At 48.0% G+C, this 26,824-nt stretch overlaps 6 protein-coding genes across 6 annotated transcripts; 2 read left to right on the forward strand and 4 right to left on the reverse strand.

Moving 5' to 3' along the window:
- Positions 1 to 1,980: 1,980 nt before the first annotated feature.
- On the reverse strand, positions 1,981 to 5,862 carry DFJ58DRAFT_727029 (uncharacterized protein; the record flags this gene model as incomplete). The annotated part of the gene is made up of 2 exons (XM_041385429.1): positions 1,981 to 2,760; positions 3,727 to 5,862. 2 exons carry the CDS (start codon positions 5,860 to 5,862, stop codon positions 1,981 to 1,983), a joined length of 2,916 nt encoding a protein of 971 aa, XP_041244776.1.
- Positions 5,863 to 8,890: 3,028 nt separating this feature from the next.
- Positions 8,891 to 9,076, forward strand: DFJ58DRAFT_644825 (uncharacterized protein; the record flags this gene model as incomplete). The annotated part of the gene is made up of 1 exon (XM_041381410.1): positions 8,891 to 9,076. A coding segment is annotated over one exon (186 nt), but the record flags the coding sequence as incomplete, so codon positions are not given.
- A 2,165-nt stretch (positions 9,077 to 11,241) lies between these two features.
- DFJ58DRAFT_727031 (uncharacterized protein) lies at positions 11,242 to 12,503 on the forward strand (the record flags this gene model as incomplete). The annotated part of the gene is made up of 2 exons (XM_041385430.1): positions 11,242 to 11,369; positions 11,435 to 12,503. The coding sequence occupies 2 exons, from the start codon at positions 11,242 to 11,244 to the stop codon at positions 12,501 to 12,503; spliced, it is 1,197 nt and encodes a 398-aa protein (XP_041244778.1).
- A 4,958-nt stretch (positions 12,504 to 17,461) lies between these two features.
- On the reverse strand, positions 17,462 to 19,803 carry DFJ58DRAFT_905892 (transmembrane amino acid transporter protein-domain-containing protein; the record flags this gene model as incomplete). Its single annotated transcript, XM_041394981.1, has 11 exons — positions 17,462 to 17,859; positions 17,930 to 18,074; positions 18,144 to 18,218; positions 18,248 to 18,415; positions 18,466 to 18,610; positions 18,665 to 18,945; positions 18,998 to 19,092; positions 19,147 to 19,291; positions 19,315 to 19,355; positions 19,434 to 19,484; positions 19,659 to 19,803. 11 exons carry the CDS (start codon positions 19,801 to 19,803, stop codon positions 17,705 to 17,707), a joined length of 1,446 nt encoding a protein of 481 aa, XP_041244779.1. The 3' UTR covers positions 17,462 to 17,704.
- Positions 19,804 to 21,212: 1,409 nt separating this feature from the next.
- On the reverse strand, positions 21,213 to 22,897 carry DFJ58DRAFT_727033 (terpenoid cyclases/protein prenyltransferase alpha-alpha toroid; the record flags this gene model as incomplete). Its single annotated transcript, XM_041385431.1, has 8 exons — positions 21,213 to 21,319; positions 21,369 to 21,487; positions 21,540 to 21,627; positions 21,686 to 21,769; positions 21,841 to 22,205; positions 22,264 to 22,347; positions 22,398 to 22,553; positions 22,617 to 22,897. The coding sequence occupies 8 exons, from the start codon at positions 22,895 to 22,897 to the stop codon at positions 21,213 to 21,215; spliced, it is 1,284 nt and encodes a 427-aa protein (XP_041244780.1).
- Positions 22,898 to 23,002: 105 nt separating this feature from the next.
- On the reverse strand, positions 23,003 to 26,809 carry DFJ58DRAFT_905895 (Saccharopine dehydrogenase-domain-containing protein; the record flags this gene model as incomplete). Its single annotated transcript, XM_041394982.1, has 9 exons — positions 23,003 to 23,336; positions 23,387 to 23,627; positions 23,685 to 24,124; positions 24,176 to 24,522; positions 24,572 to 25,229; positions 25,282 to 25,332; positions 25,376 to 25,430; positions 25,482 to 25,662; positions 26,797 to 26,809. 9 exons carry the CDS (start codon positions 26,807 to 26,809, stop codon positions 23,118 to 23,120), a joined length of 2,205 nt encoding a protein of 734 aa, XP_041244781.1. The 3' UTR covers positions 23,003 to 23,117.
- Positions 26,810 to 26,824: the final 15 nt, after the last annotated feature.

Here is a 26,824-nt window from a genome sequence, read left to right on the forward strand (position 1 = left end):
GGGCTCATTTTACAAATTCTGACAACTGGCCTTCATGGCACAACTCGCATCATCATCCACTATGACTTCCACCATGGAGCGCACCACTTCCTGCGAAACGCGCCATAGGCGCACTACTTTCCCGCACAATGCGCAGTATTCCCACGTGTGCGCCTTGCGCGCTTTCTCGCGCTTAAGCGCACTGCGTTGCACATCATCCAGGAGCATCCATCCATCATCCAACCAGTCCCTCGGTATGTCCCTTTCATTATCTGACTATATTTGGCATATTACACTTCCTATTTCATTATGGACCCTTACTTACATCACCTTACCCTCACTTACATACTTAGAGCGCTCCCTATTTGGCTCTGAGCCCTGGGAGAGCGCTTAGGTAGACCTTACATACTCTCATGTTCGTTTTACACCCCACTTTTCCACCTTAGTTTCCTACCACTCAGTATCTTCTACCATCATGTTACTTGGCAGTTAGTTCCATGCAATGCATGTATCCATCATTTTGAGGCCCTAGCATCAGTCTATAGCTAGTGGCACTATCAGTATCCATCTAGATCTGCGCTTTCCTCTTATCAGTCTCAGTATACGTCTTCTACACTTGTGCGCCACTTGCACTACCTTCCTGCGCTTCGTGCACTTTCACACTTCACTTTCCCATGTGCACCTTCAGCGAGTTTCTTGTGCTTTCACTGCCATTCATCAGGGTTGTTCTGCATCATTTCGTGGATCCTTGCTTTCCTTGCTTCCCCTTTAGGGTCCAACATTCTTGCATTCTGCGAGTATAGCAGCTAGGCAGAGCTGAGACTCACTTATACTGGCTGAGCACTTTTCTTATATGTGCCTGCTAGGTTGTGATATTCACACCGATGCAACTGCTGAGCCCTGAATTGCAAGGTAGTCTTTCATGATCTTGGCCATTATCGGATATTGCAAAGAGTGATGCTATATTCAATTTTGTTAGCCTCTCGTGCAAGTATCTATAAATTTTACACAACAAATACTTACTGCACACAATGCTGATCTGCATTCCATTGTTCACTGGATGGATCAATCTCATCTGTGACTGCTTGGATAGCAGTATTGTTATTTGTGGCATTGTTTGCAGTGAACCTACCAAGCTAAATTTCGTGTCATGAGGTGTGATCTAAAACGAGGAAGAAAGACGCACCTTTTTTCAAACACCGTACTCATCAATAACCTCCATTAAAATGTTCCCAATGTTGGCACCACTATGGTTTCCTTCAATATACCTGAAAGCAAGCTGATTGGACTTCAGCTCCCACTCTTGGGGCTTGTCAGCAGGAGCATTGATATAATGAGCTGTGACTGATAAGAAAGGGTCACCTATGAGAGATGTCCAGGAGTCAAATGTCATTGATATGTTGCTGTCAATGTGCGCGAGCTTGTCCTTGATTGTCTCGACAGCAAGTCTGGCTCTTTCGAGGATCTCCTTGTGGGTTTTCATATGATGAGGAATGGCACTATCAGAAAGATTGGGGCAAAGATACTGCAAGAGGCGACGGAAAGGCCCTTTGTCGACAAGCTGGATAGCTTCATCCTCGGAGACAATGAGCTCAACTATGTAGTCCATCAAGCCTGCCTTCGTGAACTGAGGAATTTTGGGGGCAAGTGACCCGTTGTCATGCATGGTATGGAGTTCATACCATGACATTTATGAATAGCAGTGTAAAAGGAGATGAGTAGAGGAGTGTACAAAGGATATACTTCTCACTTATATAAGCTTTGTTTCTATTTGTTTAGTTGTATTTGTAGTTTCCATTAGTTTCTGTCTCTTTCCATCTTTCCATTTGTTCATGTTTATTCAGCTACTTGATTACATCAGTGAGCCACTCAGATATGTTTGTAAGCATGTCATGTGATTGGTAATATTCTGATTTGTAAGGACTTTCCATGACTCATCATGTTTTGTCATGATTCAAAGGGTCCCATGATGAAATAGGAAGTGTAATATGCCAAATATAGTCAGATAACAAAAAGGGACATACCAAGGGACTGGTTGGACGATGGATGGATGCTCCTGGATGATGCACGACGCAGGGCACTTAAGCGCGAGAAAGCGCGCAAGGTGCGCATGTGGGAATACTGCGCGTTGTGCGGGAAAGTGTTGCGCCTATGGCGCATTTCGTGGGAAGTGGTGCGCTCTATAGGGAAGTCATAGTGGATGATGGTGCAAGTTGTGCCATGAAGGCCAGTTGTCAGAATTTGTAAAATGAGCCCATATGAGCCTGCAGAAACGCGAGTCTCTACATCTCCCGGGGACTTTGAATACTGAGTGTCCCCACTCAGAGCACGTCTGGTGAGGATCTCGAGTGAAGTCGGTGATATGGGTGCATGATGATCGGCAGGCATGATGTGCGTGTGCTCGGATGATAGTGTGACTAAGTGCGAAGAGGCGTGGCTAATGTGCAATGTGCGCGAGCGTGGGAATGTGTGACTGAAGCGCGAGAATGCGTCACATATGGTGGGTTGCGCGAAATGACTCTTGTATGGGAATCGTGATATGAACTCGGAACTATGATGATGGCGGTCGTGCAGGGGGTGCTCGGCTATTGAGGTGACTGATAGTGCGAGGATGGTGTGGATGTGTTGCGTTAGGCGCGTGAAAATGCGCGAAGTGCGAATGTGCGAGGAAACACGAGGGGATGATTGTGCGATGATGTCCATGTCCAATATGTCTGCGGGGGTATAAGGCGATGCTAGGCGGTCCGAAAGCGATCCAATCCATGTCCAAACCAAGTCCCACTAGGCGCACTAAGTAATAGGTGCTATGGGATTGAATGGCATGAGTAAAACTATATTCAAAAACGCGAAAGAGAGACGGCAAACAGTGTGGATGTCCAAGTCCGACTTGGCTTCTTCATGCGGCTGTTGACGTCTATTCCTTCTTATTGGTGCGAAGTGCGGGAAATATGCGCGCATATGAGGCGCATTCTAAGGTAAAAGGTGCATGGTGCCGCTTCATGCGTTGGAAGAGAAAATGATATCCTACTGGGTTAGGTGGGCACAATCTATGGTCTTTTGTTTTTCTTCTTTTCTTCTAGGCAGTTTTCTATAGGTGTATATATCAGCGCATTATTAGTCCTTTGGACGACATTATAATGAGGGGAAATTGAAAATGAAAGCGCTGGATGAAACCCAGGGTAAAACGAACTATATCCTATGAAAATGATGGTATATTTGGCGGTATATGGTATTTGGGGATCAATGGAGTGGGGAAAGCGGATGGTGCGGATGATGATGGCGAGGGTCGAATGATGGAGTGGATGGGTCGAGGGCTGGCGCGTTTGGATCTTCTTCGTCTATCTCTTCTACTTCTTCTCCTACCAGTGCGTTCCTGGTCTTCTTCGTCTATTGGGAAGTGCACAATGCTGCGGGTCGAAAGCACGTGAGGCGATGGTGAAAGGCGACTAAGGGCGACTGAGGGCAGCGGTATCTTCATCTTCTGACTCTGCAACATCTTCTCCTACTGGGTATAAACCGAATCTTCTTCAAATGCGGCTTGATGGCGGACTAGTGACCGGCGGAATGAATTCTTGCACCTTGCGGTACAAGTTGAAGGCGCGCCCTAATGGGGCTATATAAGGTGCGTTTGGGTGCTCTATGATCGGATAATGTGCGCATGAGCTGTGCGCACAATCGCGTTTGGGCGCATTGGAATCTATATCCTCTAAATATGAGAGGAGCGGCTGATACACTGAAAATATTAACATGAGACGAATGATAAGCGTTATTAGGCGCGGATAATGTGCGACTGCATCTGATAGACTCTAGGTCAATGGCCAATTGGCGCCAAGACATAAACGGATAGCCCTTGATAGGGCATTCAAGGATGATATTGACATGATAGATGGAAGAGGGGGAAATGCGGATAAAGGTGAAAGATGCGAAGTTAAAGACAATGATAAGTGCTGAAGGCGTGTAAATATATGCAAGACGAGCGCATAAGCTGCGCATGGACGGCGAATTAAAATGAGACTGGTTCTGGACAAGAGAAACATGGCTAAAAACTGATGAAACGGTAAAAATGCGATAGCAGGAAGACTCTTCTGCAATGATGGTCGCATATAGCGCAGGAAATAAAGCGCGTGGTGCGCGAATGCGGCGTGTGAAGGATGAATCAACAATAAAATGTTGCGGATATGAAGGCGAAATAATGGCGACTGGCATCTGGATCCTTGAAAGCTTTAAACACGAAATGAATGAGAAATGCGATATAGAACGAGGATGAATATACAATGCCTCTAGGTGCATGACCTGTGCGACCTCAGGCGTATGGCGGCGCACTGGAGGCGCATCAGAGTCATCTGAGACATGCTCTAATTGGTGGATGAGCGATGCGATGCACGGATGTTTCACCGGCAATCGGTATTCACTGTAGGTGGAAAGCGCGGAATGGTCAGTGATGGATGGGGTTACCAGAGATATACTCTGGTCGGAAAGCGGCGTGTTAAGATGCAATGGATGTTTAAAGTCATCCCTGACTGACGATAGATGTTTAAAGTCATCACTGACTGACGGCGATATGGTGCATGGATGTTGCACCTGCGGATGATAGTCACTGCGTGCGGAAAGTGCGACGAGTGCGGAATGGATAGCAATGGACAGGGTTACCAGAGACTTAACCTGGTCAGATAGCGGCGCGTTTCGAACCTCTGATGCTACAGAAGACTCCGGAATGGGCGCGTTAGGATGTGATAGATGTTTAGAGTCATCCCTGACTGATGATAGATATTTAGAGTCATCACTGACTGTCGGCGGTATGGTGCACGGATATTGCACCTGCAGATAATGGTCACTGTGCGCGGAAAGTGCGACAAGTGCGGAATGGATAGCAATGGACGGCGTTACCAGAGATTTAACCTGGTCGGATAGCAGCGCATTATGAGCCTCTGATACTACAGAAGACTCTGGAATAGGCACGCTAATGTGCAATAGATGTTTAAAGTCATCCCTGACTACGGATAGATGTTTAAAGTCATCACTGACTTCGGATAGATGTTTTAAGTCATCGCTGACTGGTGGCGGTATGGTGCACGGATATTGCACCTGCGGATGATAATGGTCACTGCACACAGAAAGCGCGACGAGTGCAGATGCATCAGCGACAGACGGAGTTTCCAGGGACATAACCTGGTCGGATAGCAGCGCATATTGAACCTCTGATACTTCAGAAGGCTCCGGAATTGGCGCGCTAAAGTGCAATAGATGTTTAAAGTCATCGCTGACTGACGGCAGTATAATCTCCTCCAGAGGCGCTTCTGGGAGGATTGGGATGGTGATAGGCTCGCATACTTCGAGCTTGGGCGGAATATCTTTGGCTAGTGGATACTCTGGTGCAGATATGGGTTCTTGAGGAGTGCTTATGATGCGCGCTTCGAGTTGGACTGATGGCGGGGTGGTGATATCAAGGGGCACTTCTGGGACTACTGGGGTGGGGGCGGCATTGCATACTTCAGGTATGGGTGCAATGACTTCGACTGCTGGTTGGTCTTGAGTGCATTCCGGTTGCGGAGGTGCGCTTGCAATGGGCGCTTCGATGGTGGCTGGTTTTTCAAAGATAGGGCGCGTATAGTGGTCAACACCACATTCTAGATAGAAATACAAGACATGATCAGCGAATTCTACATAGTTGTCACCTTCGTAGTATGAGAGAAGCTGCCTTTGTTTAGGCGCTGTATACTTCAGTGCATACTTGATGATCTCCTTGTCCGTTAAACCAAGCGGTTGCGTGAGTTGTTCTACTGACTCCAGGAAGTTGACGAGTTGAGTATAATCGCCTGCAAAGCGCGGCACTGAGTCAGCTATTCGAAGGGGCATTCCGGATGAATCTACTGGGTCGTACATGGCGCGGGAATTTGCGGTTTAAGTGTGAAAAGATGCAAGAAAGTGCGAAAAAGCGCGGATTTGCGGAAAAGGTCGAAATTGTGGTTGGCCTAAAGGTTGAAAGCGCGTGGATATGCTGACTGTTCCCCTCGCGGTGGGCTCCAGTTGTGGGTATCACAACCTGGCTGGGCTGATATGAAATATCTAAAAATGCTCAACCAGTATAAGTGAGTCTTGGCTCTGCCTAGCTGCTATACTTGCAGAATGCAAGAATGTTCGACCCTAAAGGGGAAGCAAGGAAAGCAAGGATCCACGGAATGATGCTGAACAACCCTAGTGAATGGTGGTGAAAGCGCGAGAAACGCGCTGAAGGCGCGCGCGGGAAAGCGAAGTGCGAAGGTGCGCGAAGTGCGGGAAGGTAGTGCAAGTGGTGCACAAGTGTAGACGGCGGATACTGAGACTGATAAGGGAAAAAGTGCGGATCTAGACGGATACTGACAGTGCCACTAGCTATAGACTGATGCTAGGGCCTCAAAATGATGATGGATATATGCATTGCATGGGCTAACTGCCAAATAACATGGTGGTAGTAAGATGGTGGTAGGAAGCTAAGGTGGTTTAGTTGGGTGTAAAACGAACATGAGAGTATGTAAGTTCTACCTAAGCGCTCTCCCAGGGCTCAGAGCCAAATAGGGAGCGCTCTAAGTATGTAAGTGATGTAAAGTGATGTAAAGTAAGGGTCCATAACAAAATAGGAAGTGTAATATGCCATATATGGTCAGATAATGAAAGGGACATACCGAGGGACTGGTTGGACGATGGATAGATGCTCCTGGATGATGTGCAACGCAGTGCGCTTAAGCGCGAGAAAGCGCGCAAGGCGCGCACGCGGGGATACTGCGCATTGTGTGGGAAAGTGTCGCGCCTATGGCGCGTTTTGCGGGAAGTGGTGCGCATGATGGTGGAAGTCATAGTGGATGATGGTGCGAGTTGTCAGAATTTGTAAAATGAGCCCATATGTGCCTGCAGAAACACGAGTCTCTACACCGGAAGGAACTGGCACCACACGTCCAGCAGAGTGGCAAGCCTGTCCTTCTTGCCATCGGTTCCCTTTCATCACTGCACTATACAACTCGCTTGCTCAAATCTGTTATACTCTCGCTCGCTCACATATTTTCATCGTTTTTACCTTACCATTCAGAATGACTTACAGCCATGTAGACCTCAATTTACCTGGGCAGGGATCCAGCACTTCGATGGCTCCTTCACAAAGCTCTACAGCGCTGAACAACACTGGCGCTCATGCTGCCCAGTCTCAGCATCCTCAACAATTACCTTCACCTCCTGCAACACAATCACCAGGACCCCCTATTACATGTCAGCGCCTACATCCGCCTTTGACTCAGCAACAAGGTGCCTCATCATCTCAGCAACAGCCCTTGACCTCTTCAGTGCCACAGCCCACCATGCAAGGAATGCCTTCTAGTTCCACAGCATCTCATTCCCAGACTTCCACAGCTCAGGGTTTGCATCCCCCTATCACGCCTAATCCTGTCACTACCCATCCAGTCGCAACACAGCCATCTGGCACCCAACAAGGTCCACCTGCAGCCAACAATGCGCACCCTGCAGCTGCAACTGCAACTGCAGCGCAACAGGATCCAGCGGCTCAGCACTGTTTAGCTGAACGGGCAGCACTAGAAGCCAGGCTACTTGAGTTGGACGCCAAAGAAGCCAATGGTGTCCCCCCTCCGGCCGGTGCTCCTGCTACTCCAATCCAAAACTTATGTGCTGACCCAGCAACGGTCGAACGAATGTGAGCAGCAGCAGCAGCACCACCCTCAGAAGCAAAGAATGTTGCCTTACCAGACTTGGTTCCGGGTTTTAAAGCGAACCAACTTGATGCTAGTAAGTAGCTGTTTTGTTTCACCGTCGTTATCGCACCGTTGTTCCATACACCGTTGCATACCCTTTTGGGTTCTACACCGTTGTGAGCTCAGACACTATAAATTAGTTCTGGCTCAAAAGCACTGTCTGCCCTTAGCTCATTGGATCATTTGTGATTCATATGTGCTTACTGTCTCTTTACAGTTGTTCCCCCGAAAGTGGAGGATGCCCTGAAGCAGTACAAGTACATACCTTACATTGCTATCACTCCAGCCGCACATATGCATGCATTTCATAACAATGATGAAGTGTTCACCTTTAACAGCCAAGGCAATCTGATTGCCAAAGGTCTGGACCGCAGTAAAGAGAGATCCATCAAGTTCCACGAGTGGTTGACAGCTTCCAGAGTGGTCGAAGAATGCATCGCCTTCTATCATGGAGCTAGCAGAGGTGCCACCTTTGTGTCGCACCACAAGGCCATATCTGAACTCACTTCATTGCACGGCTGGGAAATTGCCCATGAGTATGACATATCACAAAGAGAACTAGCAGTGCAAAATCCTGCGCATGACCTCAGTGGTCTGGACCTAAACACTCTTACGCTTATTGCCACTCAGGTCGCTGCTCGCATGTCACTTGTGACTCCACAAGTTTCCCACCTGCCCTCTTCTCCTTCAAAGTGTCCGGCTCCTTTGGATTCCTCAGCTAGTGTCTTGCAGACGCCACGTAAGAAAGCGCGCCTGCATTGCTTTTGATGCGGGCACTCCGGACACATGCCTGGTGACTGTAGTGCCAAAGCCACATCTGCAGGCAAACCAATCGCTTCGCTTGCACCATCAGCGAAAAGCTGCCACACACTATCAGCTACCAATGGAAAGCATTACTGCTTCAACTGGGCCTGTTCTTCCTCCTGCTCCTTCGGATCCAACTGCACAAATTTCCACGGATGCAGCATCTGCTGGGAGACCAGGCATGGAGCTGGCAGCTGCAACCAATGAGCCTGACCCCCGCATAATTGTCACCCCATTGATTGCAACATGCGTCGAAGAACTTCTACATAAATATAACCTATTAGAAGACTGGATGCACATTCTTGTAGGTATACAAAATGGTTTCGATGTTGGTGTGCGGGACCCCCCACTAGCAACCCATTTATTTCGAAAATCACACATCATTGCTCTTGGATCCTTCCTTTATCAATTCATATATCACCAGCGAACAAGCCGCTGGCCACTACTCCCGCGGTTATACCCCAGATGAGCTTGAACGTATAATTGGTCCATTTATCTCCTCACCTTTAGGCCTAGTACCAAAACCCCATTCAAACAAATTTCACCTTGTCCAAGATCGTTCATACCCTCAAAACAACCCATCAATACCTTCTGTCAATGCCAGAATCAATGCCAGCGAATTCCCTACAATATGGGGTTCATTCAACAGTACAGCTGAATTAATCCTTTCGTTACCACCAGGATGCGTTGCAGCGACATTCAATATCTCTGCAGCCTACCGCATCATGCCCATTCATCCAAGCCAACAAAATTCTCTGTGTGTATATTGGCGAGGAATAGTCTACGTCGACTGAGCGCTAATGTTTGGCTTGTCCTCCAGCGCTGGAGTTTTTGGCTCCATTGCCAATATGCTAGTTGCTATATATGGCCGCACAAGCTTTGATCTCATTCGCAAATGGGTCGACAACTTTCTAGTCATCCGTCTCCCCCACCAATCTTGGTCAGAATCCAAATTCATCGCCCTGACAGCCTTCTGTGGTGTTCCATGGAGTCTCGAGAAGCTGCACACATTTGCGATGGTCCAGCGTTACATTGGCTTTGATTGGAACCTAGACAGAAAATCAGTAGCAATCCCAACCGAGAAGCTTTCCAAAATTCAGGCGCTATTAGCCACCTGGCTCGAGCCTGGTGCGAGGTTCTCATGAGAAGAGACAAACAGCATGCACGGGAAGCTGGTACACATCTCCTGCGTTTTTCCCATGGTCTGCCCTTTCCTACGTGCCCTGTCTACTTTCGCATCAATCTTTCGATCCCCATAGGCAAAGCTATCCCCCTCCTCCAGTATTGTCAAAGACCTCTCCTGGGTTGCCGACCTCCTGCAGCTTCTACCGAACGAGATTGCTCTCTGTTCTCCACACCCTGTGGACATAGGGTGGTGGGGAGATGCCAGTATGTCCTTCAGCATTGGCGTAATCATAGGCCAGTTTTGGGCCGTCTGGCAATGGGCACCCGGTTTTCGGGTGGGTCCAATCAGGCTTTCGATATCAGATGGGCCGAAGCCATTGCTGTAGAATTAGGGCTTCGCCTGGCCTTACACCTTGGTTAGTACTACACATTCCAATTACTGTCCTTTCCTCACTGGCTGCAGGCATATTGAAGCTGGCCAACCCACACGATCACCTGTTTCTTGTCTGCTCGGTGTCTTGTTACTTAAGGGTCTTATATATGACACATATATAGTGACAACACAACTATACAGGATAAGACTTCTTGCCAGTCCTTAAGTACACAGTCTACGACTTTTCTAGTTTTCGTGGTAGATAATGTGCTGAGTTCTTGGGAGGAATGTCTTTCAATATTCTCCTTCTTGTTCCTTAGTTAGTTTAAACCTCGTGGTCTCGAAATACTGAGTGTGAAGTTTGTACATGTTTTGGCAAGTGTGTGCCTGTGGATTCGTGAAGTGTGTCTCATGATTCGTGTCTCCCTTCCTGAAAAAGAGAGGAAAGTAATGCTGATAAACTTTTAGCTAGGTAGCTGTACTTTGTTATATAATCAACCCCTGTAAGGTAGTATATAACTTGAATATATGTTTCTTATTCTTAACTTCAAGGCTGCTGAATGGCCTGCACTTAGATCTTGCTGGTTCTCACACGGTTTGAGAAAAGAGTTAAAGTGGGAAGCTTAAATTGCATGGGTGAAAATGGGCTCCTTATATACCTTTTGGGAGGCCATCTTACTAAGCATGATTCATCACATAGATTGGTAAGAATGTGCTTACAAACTTGTGTTGAGTCAGCTTGTTTACTAATGTACATACAAAATGAAGTGTAGTATTACAAAGAATGAAAAATGAAAAGCATGAGTCATCACATGGATTGGTAAGAATGTGCTTACAAACCAAGTCCATAGGTGTGCTGAATCAGCCTTATGACAAAGTGGATTACAAATACAGTTGCAAGTTTTACAAAGCATGACGAGTCAAGTTAAATCCTTACAAATCAGAGTATTTCCCAGTCACATGACATGATTACTAACATGTTTGGTGGCTTGAGGAAAAGTCTGGTGGCTAAATGTGCCTAGAAAAATAGAAAGAGATAGAATCTCATGGAACAAAATAGAAATACATAGAAAAAAATAGGAGTGAAGTTTGAAAGTGAAAATACTAGCTAAGAAATGAATGAAAAATGATAAGGTAACTTGGTGATAGGAATCAGTCAGGTGTATTCTACCTTCCCTTTCACTGCTGTTGTGCATATGTCATGGTATGGATCACATACCATGCATGACATCGGACAATGCAGGAGTTGTTGCGGTAACCAACAAAGGCCGGTCACACAGCAAAGCAACCAACTTGACCCTAAAGCAGATATTTGCATTGCAGGCCCTAAATGGTGTTCGCATTCGCACCGAGTATGTTCCCAGTCGTGACAACATTGCAGATGCCCTCTCCCAGGGAGACATTGCAACATTCTTAGCTGGTTTCCCCATCACATCGCAGAAAGTAGCATTCCCACTGCCAGACCACCTTTCGGAGAAAATGATATCATTATAGCATCTGCCCACACCATTTCCCACCAGTTTCACTCCCTCCCGGCCCAACCTCAGCCAGAAACCCAATCGCTTAGCCTCAATCCTTCTCCGTTTCGCCCACACTGCCGTGCAGACCAGCAGTTATATCTCTGGCAAGGACCTAACACACCCCCATCTACAACAATAACACACCCAGTCATTGAGCACTTAGCCAGTCTGGCTACCAGAGCCTCTCTTTGTGACACAAGAAACTATGGTGCCGGCCTCCACAAATTTCACTTGTTCTGCAACATATTCTCAATTCCTGAGACAGACCGTCTCCCAGCTGCATTCGAGCTTCTTCACTCATTTGCCTTGTGGGCAGTGTCCGACCTATCTGAATCCTCCATAAGCTCAGTTCTGCAAGTATCGACATCCATTCCATATGAGCCCATATCTGTCAGCGTCATGAGAAAATACCTTGCGGCAGTTCATGCATGGCACATTGCTCAAGGATGGCCTCCCCCTCTCTCAGACAACCATCACGCTAGAATTAACTGGTCATTGCGAGGCTTAGACAACTTGGTCACCTCCCGATGCAAGCCACTTTACCCTCCCATCACTTTTGACATGCTACATGCTATCAAGGTTACCTTAGAGCTATCGGACCCATTTGACGCTTGCATTTGGGCTATGGCCAGTTGTGCCTTCTTCTGGATGATGCGCTTCAGCGAGGTCTCTGTTGGATCACGGGCCGCATTCAATCCCACCAAGCACCTAACTCGCAAGGATGTATTCATGGGTACTGACCTCTCGGGAAAGTCATATGCCCGTCTGGACCTACCTTCAGCAAAGACAGCTTGCCCAGGCGAAATCCAGTCCGTGTTTATTGTCACTGAAGGCTCACTATGCCCTGTTGTAACACTACACAATCTCGCCTCGGTTGTCCCAGTGCTTCCCAATGACCCCCTCTTTTCCTGGCACAATCACACTGGCGAAATTTGTCCTATGATCAAGCAACGAGCCCTCGAATGAATCAACCGCATCACTGCAGCATGGGGTTGGGGCACGGCCTTTGGCCACTCGTTCCGCATAGGAGGAGCATCCTTTTACCTTGCCAAGAAAGTAGATCCGGAGGTAGTGCGCTTAGCTGGCTGCTGGTGCTCGTTAGCCTATGAAACATACATTTGCGCCTTCGAGCAAGTTGCCAATCAATATCTAAGTTTTCAGTCACTGTGAGCTGCTCACTGGTTGGGTTTAGCTGGCAAGTTTCGCCGCAGTCTGGGTTCATCAGCTTTGGGTAAGCGGCAATCTCGCCAGCATCCGAACCAAGCTAACGCTCAGCCCAGCCCAACCACTGTTTGTCTGACCATCAATGATTGTGCGATAGACGAAGCTGGATTGTGAAAGGTGCTGGTTCCTGAGTGCCTGGAAGGAACTGGCACCACACGTCCAGCAGAGCGGCAAGCCTGTCCTTCTTGCCCTTGGTTCCCTTTCATCACTGCACTATACAACTTGCTTGCTCAAATCCGCTATACTCTCACTCACTCACATATTTTCACCCACCCACCACTCCCAGGATCAGTTATTGCACCTTTAATATCAGCCGTTCTTTCTCGATTACATGCCGAATTTTTGTTACACTCTTAGCTTCATACACCTACACTCATAATGGTCATTCATTCAGCCCGCTTGTCGAGTTTTCCTGCCCACCCAGTGGCAATCTCGCCAGCGTCCAAACCGAGCTAACACTTGGCCCAGCCCAACTACCGTTTGTCTGACCATCAATGATTGTGCGATAGACGAAGCTGGATGGACTGAACCGCTGTAGAGATTCACATTTCTCCAGGCTCATATGGGCCAAATTCACGGCTTTTCACGATGCACTCGATATCCTTGCAATGCGCTTCTCATACGACTTCCGCGCAACGCGCGCTTTGGCGCGTACCAGCGCGTTCGAGTGTGTTCGAGCGCGTTACGGTGCACTTCGTCGCATTTCCTTAGTATCCGTCACCTGTCCTCCGCATGTCCCGTCCTAGTCCTCCAAGGTCCATTGGTGCATTTTCCCTTCTTCAGAACTCATATTCCATCATGCAGGCACTAGTACTTATCATCATATCTCGTTATGGACCCTGACTTACCTCACCATTTACCTTAGTACTTCCTATTCGGCTCCGAGCTGTGGGAACTCACTTAGCATACCTACACGTCACCATGTTTGTTTTCCTGTCACTTACTTCCGCTCCACTACCATCGAAGTGTATAGCTCGAGTTTCTATCAGAATACACCTGTTTCCCTCCTATTGGCACTTTGACACCTTTAAGTGTCTATTTCTACATCTATCAAAGTCCTGATTCCCCCATTTGATTGTCATCTCTACTCGAAGCACTCCATTGTGATTGCACGAAGTTGTTAAGACCGTAGCTCAAGGGTAGACGGATCCGAAGGGCTTGGCCTCAGCTCATGCGCTGTGCCCCTTACCCGAGTACGTGCCCTTAATTTCAGAATGAAGTCCAGATGGAATCTGACGAAGTCCGAAGGACTTCCGGAGGCTGGCTACTCTGGTTGAGTGCTGGAGGACTTCCGGATGAGCGCGGGAAACTTTCGGATGAGTATAGGAAACTCTGGAAGAGTTTCACCCACTGCATTAGATCCGAAGGTAAGCTCCCTAGATGGAAACACATAGAAGATAGGCTGCAAGGGACAGAGTCCAAAGCAGGATAGGGTAGGAGGAGTGGTCCGAAGGACAGGACGTCCAGAGGTCTGAAGGTTGCGACGTCCGAAGGTTGCGACGTCCGAAGGTTACGACGTCCGAAGGTTACGACGTCCGAAGGTTACGACGTCCGAAGGTTACGACGTCCGAAGGTTACGACGTCCGAAGGTTACGACGTCCGAAGGTTACGACGTCCGAAGGTTACGACGTCCGGAGGACCGGAGGAGCGGACAGGATTCTAGGACAAGAGAAGAAGGGCTACAACGGACAAGGTCCGGAGTAGAAACAGACGGAGGTAGACTACACTATGGTAGAGTCGGATAGACGGGGTTTAGACAGAAGTCTCAGAAAGACAGGAAGTGCCGGAAAGGCAAAGCTTCGGCTTAGGGAGTCAATCCCTAAGCATGGATATAGACGGAAGGATAAATCTGGAGGACCGGAAGGTTGGCCTAGGGAATCCTTCCCTAGGCCTAAGGAAAGGCAATACTAAGATGGACCGAAGTCCGAGATCAGAATGAGTGAAGTCTAGGATGCGAGAGAGCAAGTCTATGTTGAGCAGAATCTAAGATGATATTCGAACTAAGGAAACTTTACAGGAGTTGTACAGAGGTTTATATACTGGACGGGATCCGAGAGGATCAGTAAGCTGAAGACAAATGCTATGTACGAGCATGTGGAAACATATTGGTAAGTATGAACGGAACATAAACAAATGAACTCGGAGATGAACAAAGTACAAGGATCAATAAGCAAGACGGAAACACAGATAACCGAAGTCCGGAGTCAAGAGGATTACCATAAGGAGATAGACGCTGATTTAAGGTTTGAGCTTCGGATATGAGTATAGGTCGGATCCGGAGGTCTAGAGATATTGGATGAGGCGTCTGGATATCGGATGAGCGGATCCAGAGATCTAGGTGAAGACGAGACTAGGATATAGATCATGGATATCATCCGGTAGTCTAGGGAAGGTAAAGTCTCAGGTAGGATGAGCTCGGATCCGATGGGATCAAGGGTGGATGAAGCAGGCTTAGCTGCGGAGGTCCGAAGGTATGGATATATGGATGTACGAAGGTGTACGGATCCAAACCGATAGTGGACTGGAGGACTGCAGGCATGGATAAGGGTATGGAGTCATGGATAAGGGTATGGAGGTCCGGATGTGCATCCGGAAGGCGTCCGGAAGGCGTGGGAACATCATCGGACGTAGGTCCAGAATACGGGATATGACAGAAGTGCGCTTTAACATTGAAGCGCACTTTTCCGCACTTCCCGCCTTATTAGCGCGTTTAGGCGCCTTTAGCTAGCGCACTTCGCTTTTGGGTGCATTATTTGCCTCAGAGTCCCATTCAGGCTTCGAGACCGAACCGCTGGTTATAGATCCCCCTCACCTTTCACTAGAGGAATCTTTCTCAGTAGCAATCCCCTTGGGGACAACTTTCCACTCGTATCCAGAGGAGCACTTGAGAGCCCACTTCCCACTCTTCCCCCTAGCATGCAGCTATCATTCCTCGCCCTCACCGCGGCAGCACTACTATCAGCTGTGTGGCTCTTAGTGCAAGTTCGAAGGGGCATGGAGACCACTAGTGCAATGTGAATGCACTGTAGAATTAGATTAGCATTTAACGAAAGTTATGCGATACAGATCAAAACAAGTTTTGAGAGGATAAACAATAGATATAGCAATACTGTTTAGATGACAAGTGCGAGACTGAGACTTGGAGACTGGATATGATTTCCTGCAGTAAGGAGTGTACATGGGCTACTTTTATACTGCACAATGTTCAAGGGTTGGATATAGCTATGCTGAATCAATTATGTGACAACAGACACTGAAGGGAGTGGTGTTGCACCTGACAGGGTAAAAGGGAAGAGGGTATGAAATGATTGAGTGAATGGCGATATAAAAGGGTATGGTATTGACAGAGTGACGAGAATTGCATAGTGGTTTTGACAGAATTGGACATGGCGAACTGAGAATAGGGTGACAGTGACAAAGAATGTGAGCTGAGGGTTGACAATGACGAGAGATAAGGAGTCGAGGGTCCATGCTGACTGAGGTTGGCAGTGCGCTGATGGTGGTCTAGGTAAGTGTTGAAACAGCAGTTTCCTGCATCAGATGATTGGTAATCCTTACATGTGCTGATTTGACATGTCTGAAAGCCATGGCTCAGGGGCCTGGCCCAGGCCTGTGCAGACAACAAGCCAGGCCTAAAGCCCTCATAGGCCCTACTCCAAAGCCCAGCTTGGCCCATCCCAACAAGGCTCAGCTCAGCTCGGGCTGGGGCTTCAGGCCAGGCTTTGCACAATACTAATCCCTGCTCATTCTCACTGGTCTTCATTTGTTCTTGCCTGTCTCCACTCGTTCTCACAAGATCTAGTTGTCCTTGCTTGTTTTCACTCACTAATGACAGTATCTGCTCATTTTCAAGGCAACAACAAAGACTTGGATGAGGTTATCCAGGATGTACATGATTTCAGGTTTCAAGGTTCTTAGGTGATGCTGATGGCGAAATGGCCATGTCCCACTCTTAGTTGGTGTGTGATCTCATGTTTCAAGGTTGTTAGGATATGCTGATGGAGCCATGGCCATGTCCCACTCCCAGCATGTGCATGTTATTGTGTTTTGGACTTCTTTGTGTGCTCAACCCCTGCTTCAATTGCACCGCTTACTCATGCTCAGGCTATCATGTGCTTTTGGAGACCTTCTTGATTTCTTATGGAATTTAATCTTCCTTTTCTTGCCTGAGCTTACCTTGATTGTTCCTTGTGTATGTCTCAAATAATAGTATTTTTGACCACCTTATTTGCCTTGACAGAGTATTCTAAGGAGAAGTCCCTTATCTCCTTGGTTTAAGGGGATGGACCTCCTTTTTCTTGTTATTCTAAGTGTGAACAAATAGCCTTGAATTTACCTTATTGTGCAAAATAAGGTAAGTAAGGAACAAATTAAGTACAAAAGGAACTTGGTGATTTCCTGATGTAAGCTATTGCATTAGGACTATCATAGTAAGACCATCACATTTTAGACCATCATATTTTTGCACTTGTGTTCACTTGTGGCATGTTCTTCAACTTCAACTTGCACCTCTTTCCACTCTTGTGTGTCACTCACTTCCTTTTTGTGCTTGCAAAAAATCCAGGACCCAAATTGATAGTGAAATAAGTGAAATGAGAAGATAAGTTTTAATTTGCAAAGTAAGTGAGATTAAGGAATGTGTGAATTTACTGATGGCCTGGCCTTGAAGCAAACCTCTGAAACAAAGTGATGAAGATGGGGTGCATCATGATATCAAGCCCTCCAGTGGTTATTGTCACAAAAGTTTTATTGGACCTTAGGATGACTGGTACTTGTGTGTATTCCTCCCAGTGGTACATTAGGTTAATGTTAAGGATAAGTATGTCAGAGTACTATCATACCCAAGTTCAGTATTATGAGTTTATCTATGACATTCTACAGCTTTCAATTAAACAAAAACATACATTCAAATTCATATTATGATGTCTTAACCACTTGAAGTCTTAACTGTTGTCCAATGGCGACTTGCAGCTAAACGACGTCACAGAATGCGTGGTATCGAACGAAGACACGATCGAATTGATGGCCGAGTACGCGCTCAGAGCAGCGCAAGACAAGCATGCGAGCGAGACGAGGAAATTCCACGCGTAGAAGAACCCTCTTTTGGTGAAGACTGGCGGTTAGAATTAGATTTGGCGCGAGGGAACTCTGCAGAAGTCAGTACGTACGTGCACGTTTCCAACGCGATAAATCCCTCCATGTATCAACACGGTGGGCATGGGGGTTGTTGATGTCAAATTCTCCGTCGCCTTTTGTGGCATCCACTTGCATGCAGTAACCCAATATCATAAATGGCGGGAAGGTGTATGTAAACTCTGAAAGGAGATTAAGTCGTGAGAAGAGCAACCAGAAGGATATGAATACTCACGGAAGATGCAAAACGGCAGCAATCAGCGACGAGATATCGCTGAATAGCGGGATGGCGGATCCAATAACGAAGGCAATGGACCAATACCACTATGACGAGATGGCGAAGTAGTATTTACCCAAGTCACAGTCAACTGGGGGAAACCAAACATCTCCACCAAAACGTTGTTGTAAATGACTTTGATACCAATGTTGCCATATAATGCGGCAGCAATGAGACCAGAGACCAAATAAAGGGTGTTCGCCGCAGTCTGCAGACCATACGTGGAAATTCCCTGCATGGCCGGCTGCAACAACATCATCAATAAGATTTCAAGTCAAGAGAGAAATAACGGACGTTAATAACATATTGGCCTTGGTATGTGTAGACGAAGAGGCCGAAGAACATGTATACGACGAAGATGAAGATCTGGGAATACGCCATAGCCTTCCAGAAATCCATCGGGCGCCGCATTTCAGCCATGAACTCGATAAAAATCATGCTAAGATATTTGTTCATCTGCACATGAACGTTTTCATAATTTATGATGACTTACGCTCCACCGTATGAGAACACAATCTGCATGATACCATTGAGCTGGTCCTGGAAAGGCTCTAGGTTGATTGCTTGAGTTATCACAGGGCCTGTGTCTGTTCCAGACGGTGACGCAATATAGTTAGGTGGTGAGTTAGCCACAAAGGCCATCGTCATAATCAATATAATGATGTTCAGCCAGATAGCGAGATTGGCGATGTTGCCAAACTTCTGAAGAGTCCGAATTTGACCAAGTATCATTCCAGCCAGGGTCCAGACAACGTTACAGACGCTGAAACATAGCTATAGAGGGGTAGGTTAGATGACAACATGCGCCAAATCATGACAAGGGCACCTTGAACTTTGTTATCTGCGAAAAACCTTGGCCATTTTGAAGAATAATGATCCCGACATTGAACACGAGCTGCAAACTTTGCAAGATGTTACAGACTGTAGATCCACGTGATCAATCAATTCTCTATATTCATGAGTGTGTTTACGTACGATACTTGAACCAACGGCCATAGATGCGGTGCCCTAAGTCTCCGAAAGACTTGACGGGATACCTTTCCGAGTCCAGCTTCAAGAACATCCACCATAGGAGGCAGCCACCGTACGCAGCCATAATGCCGGAAGACGACGAAACAGGCTACACCCAGGACCATATCCAACTTGTTGGAATGCCCACGGGGTAGAGTAAGGACCCAAAATGTCTTGGGAAGGATGTCATGGAACCCATCAAATCGTCCAAATTTGTCAATCAGCTTACCGGTGGTAATAAGATAGAATACGCTCCCACCACGTGGCCGTCCTAAGAGCCCCAGAAGCTGCACGGTACTCGCCTGCGGTGACTAGAGCGCTTCCCCCCTCCTCTGAGGAATGGGCTACATTCTTTCCATCAGATTGCAACGGAACGGCTGTCAGATTCCTGGGAAACGATTGAATATTCTCGAGATCAGGCCACCCGAGCGGCCGCCTTCAGCATCATTCTTGGCAGAGAGAGCCATCCTTGTCACGTTGAATCTTGGCGTAGTACATGTATGTCTCGAGATTGGGCGTGGTGCCATCAGGAACATGGTGATTCTCAGGAACATACGCGTCCTGTTCTTTCTCTGACAAGTAGGCTTGAGGATCCCTGACAGCCCCGATAGCTGCAGTCATTGTGTGGGAGCAACTTGAAGGAACAGATATTCAGAGTTTCGCGGTTTGATACGGTAGGCTTTATGTAGTAACTGTCTACATATGCATGCGGTGCCGTTACATAGATTGAGATGCGAGACGGATATTCTGGATATATGAGGCAGGCACCTGCATCACGGAGTTGCATGGTCAGTTCCTGGGACAGCGCGCCCTCACCACGGAAGGCATAGCCTGAATGATCTAAAGACTCCCAAACGGCGAGTCAGAACAATCTTTTCACGTGTGAATTGATTCCGAGAATGTATTGCACATGCGCACAATCTCCAAGTGGTTATAACGTAACATTTTGGCGCCACCGCAGCCAACGTTGTCATGTGCTTCAGAATGGCCGAAGGCTACATAACCGGAAAATGCAATATCAAGACCGAGATCATAGTAGAGCCGTTATAATTATAAGAACTCGCATGCCCTGCAGTTGCCCCGGAGTCTGAGTTTATAATTAACAACAGTAACGGGGTGACTTACATACCCGTTCTCGGCCCTCTCTGCGCCGCTCCCATGAATCAGTGTCTGGAGTCCACTTCCTCCAACAGAAGACCGCACCGACAAATTCCACGTAGCTCTTTGGAATCGAATACAGGCGCTGTCGAGTCCTGAGAGGGACCGCCTTATACAACGATTACCGCTGGGGGTGTCTGGTGGCGTGTTCACGGTGTTTCTGTGTCTGACATACGTTGCCAATTCAATCCCGCCGCTCGTCATACAGCAGACAAGGGTACCACGGCTGCGCTGATCCGGGGCCTTCGGATCTTGAGCGCATGATATCCGCTGGCATCGGCAATTTTCTGCCAGGCAATTGTGTTTGAACGTTCAATTTTGAAAGATGAAGGGGAGCTTTGGTATGTGAGTCATGTGACTCCAATACAAGTTGAGGGTATTTATAAAGCTGCGGTAAGGAATGACTCGGTCACTATGTTCCTTCTTTATATGCCACAGCCTCTTACATAGGCCTACATGTGATCCCAGTGTGAATGTGTGCCCTAGCGTGGACGGAAAATATCAGAAGTAGGTCACCGACGTACATATTCCAAGAAAGCTCACGGCATAACGCGTGCCGTTCCAGTTCTAAGTGTGTTGTTGGCAGAGATTGGGCAAAGCTTCGTAGTTATGACATTTACTGTCTTGACTAAGTTGATTTTAAAGTTTTAAATGCGGTTCCTATTCCTGGGAGATATTTTACACCACACCACACGATCCTTTTTGTAAATCTGTCCTATCACGTTTTCTTAGGCCGTGAAGGAATCGTTTGTTTGTAGAAATGCGCCATCATACCCTCCGTGTGAGTCATTGTCAGATTGAATACTGGATGTGGTCGCATTCTGCAAAAAGCTCGATCAGTCGCTCGGCACGTCGAAATTGGCCACAGTAAATCACCATCCGGTTATTTGCGCTCCAAGTATACGAGATGTGCCCTCCTCCTCTGTCCAAGAAAGAGAGTGCGAGAAACACGCTTGACGAAGTTGCTCGTGCGTGGACTCTGATTCGAATGAGCGACTAGCTTTTCCGATTCAAAGCTTACGACCTACCAGGCGGGGTCTTCCAACAGCGAACAATGGCATCCTGCCGAGTAGATGACAGGAAAACATAATGCTGAGCCGAGGATAGTCCTGCTAAACAATATAGTGTATGGTACGAATCTGCGGGCCTGTGAATATTGTTAACAGAGGATCATGTAAATGGTTTCAGAACTGAATTACTTTGGAGGTTTATCGCGCAGGCCTCCTGCTGGGTGTTGACCAGCGCACAGGATGTAGCGCTGTAGAGCAGCACGATCCCATAAAGATTCTGCATATCCGCCCATTCATCAGCATCTCTCGTCATGCAACGACAGCGGATAACAAACCATCAATATCATCCCAACCTTCGTCCTCTTGATGAGCGGTAGAAGATTCGTGATTATCATCACGGCCATGCGCACCGACGATGCCTAGCGAAGACAGCAATGCAAGCAGCCCCCGACCCACCAGGAGTAACACCCATCCACAAGCTTATTAGTACGGCCCTTGAAACCACCAAGCTCGATCTCCGAGCCTTGCATCTGCACCAGCCATCGCAGCAGCGTCTTGAAATTCAGAGCTGGCCGCTGGAGCGAAGGCTTTTGCAGAGCAAGGTACGGCTGAAGCATGACCCATGACGCCAGAGAGCAGAAAGTGTACCCGCCATGAGCCTCGCCGAGAGGTGGACGCGGAGAATCGAGTAGGGTTGGAGGACCTTCTGGCTCAGGGGAGAAATATGGCTGGGACGCGGATGAGAAGCCTCCTTCGTAAGTCTGACATGACATAATGGAGGCAGGGACGCCCTCCAAAAGTTCCGGCGTCAGCATGTTCAGTAAATGTACTGTCACGAGGAGGCAATATGTACCACTGTACGATGTCTGCCATTAGCGAACATCGAAAGAAAACCGATCAGAACTTCACAAACCGAACATCCACTTCTGCATGGTGAGCTACAAGGAACGCCCCATCTGATTGCTTGAGGGACATGAAGACCTGATACATCTTCTCTCTGGTGGAGTATTAACAACACTTCCATATGGGTAATAATTTGGCACTCACCGATCGATCTGATCCCATCCTCCTCCTGGACCAGGCCTTCCAACAATCGCTAGCGCGCAAACCGCTGCATATGTCGGCAGCAAATGCGCAGCCTGCCCCGGCCCACCTCCGAAACCACCATCTGGATGCTGCCATGCCATAATAGTGTCGATGGCCCTGCAAAAGAAGCACATCTTGAGTTCATCCCGATGATATCATGGCATCAGCTGTGCCACGCACTTTTGTTTATTGTTCGGATCTAGCGCTACGCCCATGACGCTGAAGCTTTGGAGCGTCCAGTAGAGCAGCCATGGTTGGCTTGCATCTTGACTAATATAGCGGGATGGAAAGCCTTGTATCAGATTTCGAACTAGGAACTGCAGATGTGCATCCTTCTGCAATGGGGAAGGCGAGTCTGGGTTAAGTGGGACGTGCTTGAGCAGTATGGTTTCCGTTTCTGTTTGGTGATCTGTTGTCTCGGTTTCGTACGAATCATGAGGTGACCTTCGCGGCTGCGACATCATTGCAATAGATGATGGTCAGATGTAACAACGATTGCAGTGGCTGCTTGTGCAGCATTGGTCAAAGACAATAACAAAAGTCAAACCGGACTCAAACCCAACTCAAACCCTACATCAACAGGGTAATTGATCATGGTCATGAAACGCGAAGAAACATGTACATCTCTAGTACATCCTTTTTATTTATACAACTAGCAAGATATCTGCGGTACATGTAACTTCACAGCACCCTTTCCACCAGACCCAACCCTTCACTCTCCAAGATTTCACGGATGGGGTCACAAATCTCCTTTGTGTATGGGGCGTGAACTCCGGGGGTTTTAAAAACGCCATCCAACACAAGTTGCGTCGCAATACCGCAAGGAACACCGACAGTCAGTGCCATTGCGGAATGTCCAGATGGGCTTCCGTATTGCTCGAGCGTCGAGGTAAGGGTTTGCTAGAAGTTGATTAGCAAATTTGTCTGATGTACCTGTAGCAAATACATACCTCGCTGCCGTCAGCCCACTCAACCACGAACTTGTGCTGAAGCATGACGAGGTCCCGCTCGCCTTGCTCGTACTTCATCAGCGTCTCGAGTTGGGCGCAGAGGGTATCGAGGAGGTTTCCTGCACGGGGCTTCACAGCCTCCGATGAGAAAAGTCCAATCCAGCGGAGCCCGGAAATGATACGGGTAGCTTCAGCATCGTTAGGGAACTTGCAGACCGACTTCACGTGCGCAACGAGGGTGCTAGATTTGTTGAGTCAATTATGCATTCTGCACAGATTTAGACAACCACCCAATTACCTTTCTACAGCGTCATTAGCACCGATCGCTCGTTGCATGACCTGGGCCCAGGTCAAGCCATCCTTCAACCAGTCCTTCTCGGATGCATCAAGCCAGCCCAACTCAACAAGCGCCTTGATGAACTCGGGGAATCCCTGGTATCGGAGTGTGCCGCGGACCACGGTCTCTGCCTCTGGGATGTTATACCACTCCCTGAAGGGCACGGAGTTACGGTTCGGATAAGCCACGAACGCAAATGCAGGCGAGATAAAGTAGGGTTTGGCATATCCCATCAATTCATTGCCGGAGATATCAAGTTGTTTACCCTCGGAAAGGTAGGCTGCTGAATTGAGCAGGGCGAGAAGGACACCGCGAGATGACCACGAGAACTTGTAGCCAAGTGGGTTGCCCGAGCACTCTGGTGCTGGGAGACCACCGCAGTATGATAGGAACTGCTTGATCTATGGAGATATATGAGGCGCTTGTAGAGATCGAAAGTACCAGTAGCTCACCTTGCCACCCTTTGCATGCACCTCATCTATTGTTTTGATCGCGTACAAATGGTCGATGCCAGGATCAAGACCAATTTCGTTCATGACAATGATGCCCGCTCTCTTGGCCTCCTCATCAAGTTCACGCATTGCAGGGGATATGTAACTGGTTGTGACGACGTGAACTTTGGCCTTTATCGCAGCCTTGATGACAGTCGCGTGGTACGTGTAGGGGATCAGAGAGATGACGAGATCATGTGCAGCAACCTGAGCCTCGAGATCATTGGTATTGTTTACATCAAGAGAAATGCCCTGTGCATTTGGAAGACCCTCTGCCAATGCGTGTGCACTCTGGAGCGTGCGGCATGCTGTGGAAGGAATGAGGATCACCAAAAGGTACGGATTTGATTGACCTACCGATTGTTAGCTCATTGGACGGGTCACGCACAACGTACTCGGCACACGGGCGTGCAACGAAACCAGAACCAAGGAGAAGTACTTTGCGAATTTTCTTGCCTTCTGTCGCGATTTTAGCAGCCGCAGCAGCACGTCCGAATACAGGCAGGATGTCCTTTCCGTCCTCCAAGAACGATTGAACAAATTGTGGAAGCACGAAAGCCGCTCGGTGCACGTTCTCGTTATAGTAACGAGTGTTGGTTACCTTGCGGACGGGCACACTGATGTCCCGACCTTGCTCCTTCGAGCACATTATGAATCCGATCTGGCCAGATGGGTATGTCGGGATCGTAGTGAAGGCATATTGCGAAACTGCGAATAGCTCGCGTGTCGACTTAAGAAGGTGGGCGATCAAGGGAATGTGGAGCCACTGAGATTCTGCCTGTGTCGATATGTGCCCCCCAGGAGTCAGCGCATCATGAAGAAGCTTGAAGTAGGGCTTTTGGAAAAGAGCCTCTGCTGGACCAACCGGATCGGAGGAATCGGTGATTATAACATCGTAGGTTGCCTCATTCTCGGCAAGGAACTTGAATCCGTCGCCAACGAATACCTTGACGCGAGGAGAGTCGAGCAGTGAAGACATGTGCGGGAGGTATATCTTTGAGACTCTGATCACGGCCTGTACCTCCATCAAAGAAGCACTTGTATGTTGCAACAATTCAGGCACATACCTCGTCGATGTCGCAAAGAACCACCTCCTCAACTGTATCGTGCTTGAGCACCTCTCGAACGACCCCTCCATCGCCACCCCCCAATAACAAGCACCTTCTTCGGGTTTGGATGGCTGGCGAGAGGTAGATGGGCTATCATCTCCTGATACCTACGGAAGGGTCAAGTGATTCGAGCAAGAGCTGGTGTATGAATGACATACGAGAACTCGTCCCGTTCGGTACATTGTATGACACCATCGAGGACCAGTACATTGCCGAAGGTCTCGGATTCAAAGACAAGAACGTCCTGATAAAGAGATTTTTCGATGTGCAAAATCTTATTGACCTTGAGCGTCATGGCCTGACCAGGCCACTGAGAGGAGATTTCACGGAACCAACCATCTAGCATTCCCTATCACTCAATTATCAATTCATTGTTATATGGCACCTACCTTGGATCGAAGGGTGTGCGAGGGGGTGACATTTCTTGAACGTTTCAACAAACGAGTCAGAGGCAATCTTACATTAATTTTCTCGGATCTAGCCCGACGCCCGACTGTCCGGGACCGGCGGGACGGCCCGTCTGATCGACAAAGTTTACGATTAGCAGATGTGACTGACTCTGTGACGTCACTTGAGATTGAAGACTTGAAGGCGGTATCGTCCAAGTTTCGTTGATCTAATTAATGTCGTCTTGGATTCATGCTCATACTCCTGGCATCAATATTCATACTCCTGATATCAACACGCTAGTCTCTAGCAGGCGGTGCTATCGCGGTGCGATGTACTATTGGCATTAAATATCGGGAGTTTGCCTAGTACGCCACTGGTGACCAGGGACCCTCGACTCTCGAGAACCGAGGTGCGGCGGCGCAGTTCTGCAGTGCCCTGGCTGGAGTAAAATAGCGAACGGATGGCCTGTCGAAATCCACCGAGTCTCAAACTCACCGTACAAGTCGTGCAAGTAGCTAGCACTGGAGCTGCCAGTGGATCACTTTGTATGCGGAAGGCCTGAGAGTTGTCGGTCCCTTCCGCATCATCACGTCGGCGGCAAGTTGCTCTCGTACATATTATATCTATCATCGATCTCGGTGTTGAGACATACACTAGGTAATTATACTAAGCTTAGTGTACCGTACCAAGCTATATTTGGCCGCATGCCCCTCAGGGAGCATAGTCACCGTGACTTGAACGGAATATTGATACGCCTTCTTTTAGGTCCATAATGGGCGGAGTAGGAAAGGAATTCAAAATCGCGGAGTGCAACAGTGGATCTGGATGAAGATCGACGATGGGACCGAGAATGCCCAGTAATTCAGGGTGACCGAAGTGTCATATTCCACAAAGGCGTCACTAATTACAACGTTAGGTATCCTGGACAATCGTCGATGAGTTGGAGCGCTGCCCCTGCAACGTGTCCTCATAGGTCCTAATATTCCACTTTAACCTGTCAAAGAGATCTTTATTCTGAGATGCCAGTTCTTCGGGTGCGTTTTCCCTTTCTTTCAGCCGCTTCAAAACGCCGGGATGTTGTACTGTGGCTCGACATCTTCCTTTCTTTCAT

Source organism: Suillus subalutaceus (assembly GCF_016647625.1).
Source record: "Suillus subalutaceus strain FC151 chromosome Unknown DFJ58scaffold_42, whole genome shotgun sequence".
Classification (NCBI taxonomy): domain Eukaryota; kingdom Fungi; phylum Basidiomycota; class Agaricomycetes; order Boletales; family Suillaceae; genus Suillus; species Suillus subalutaceus.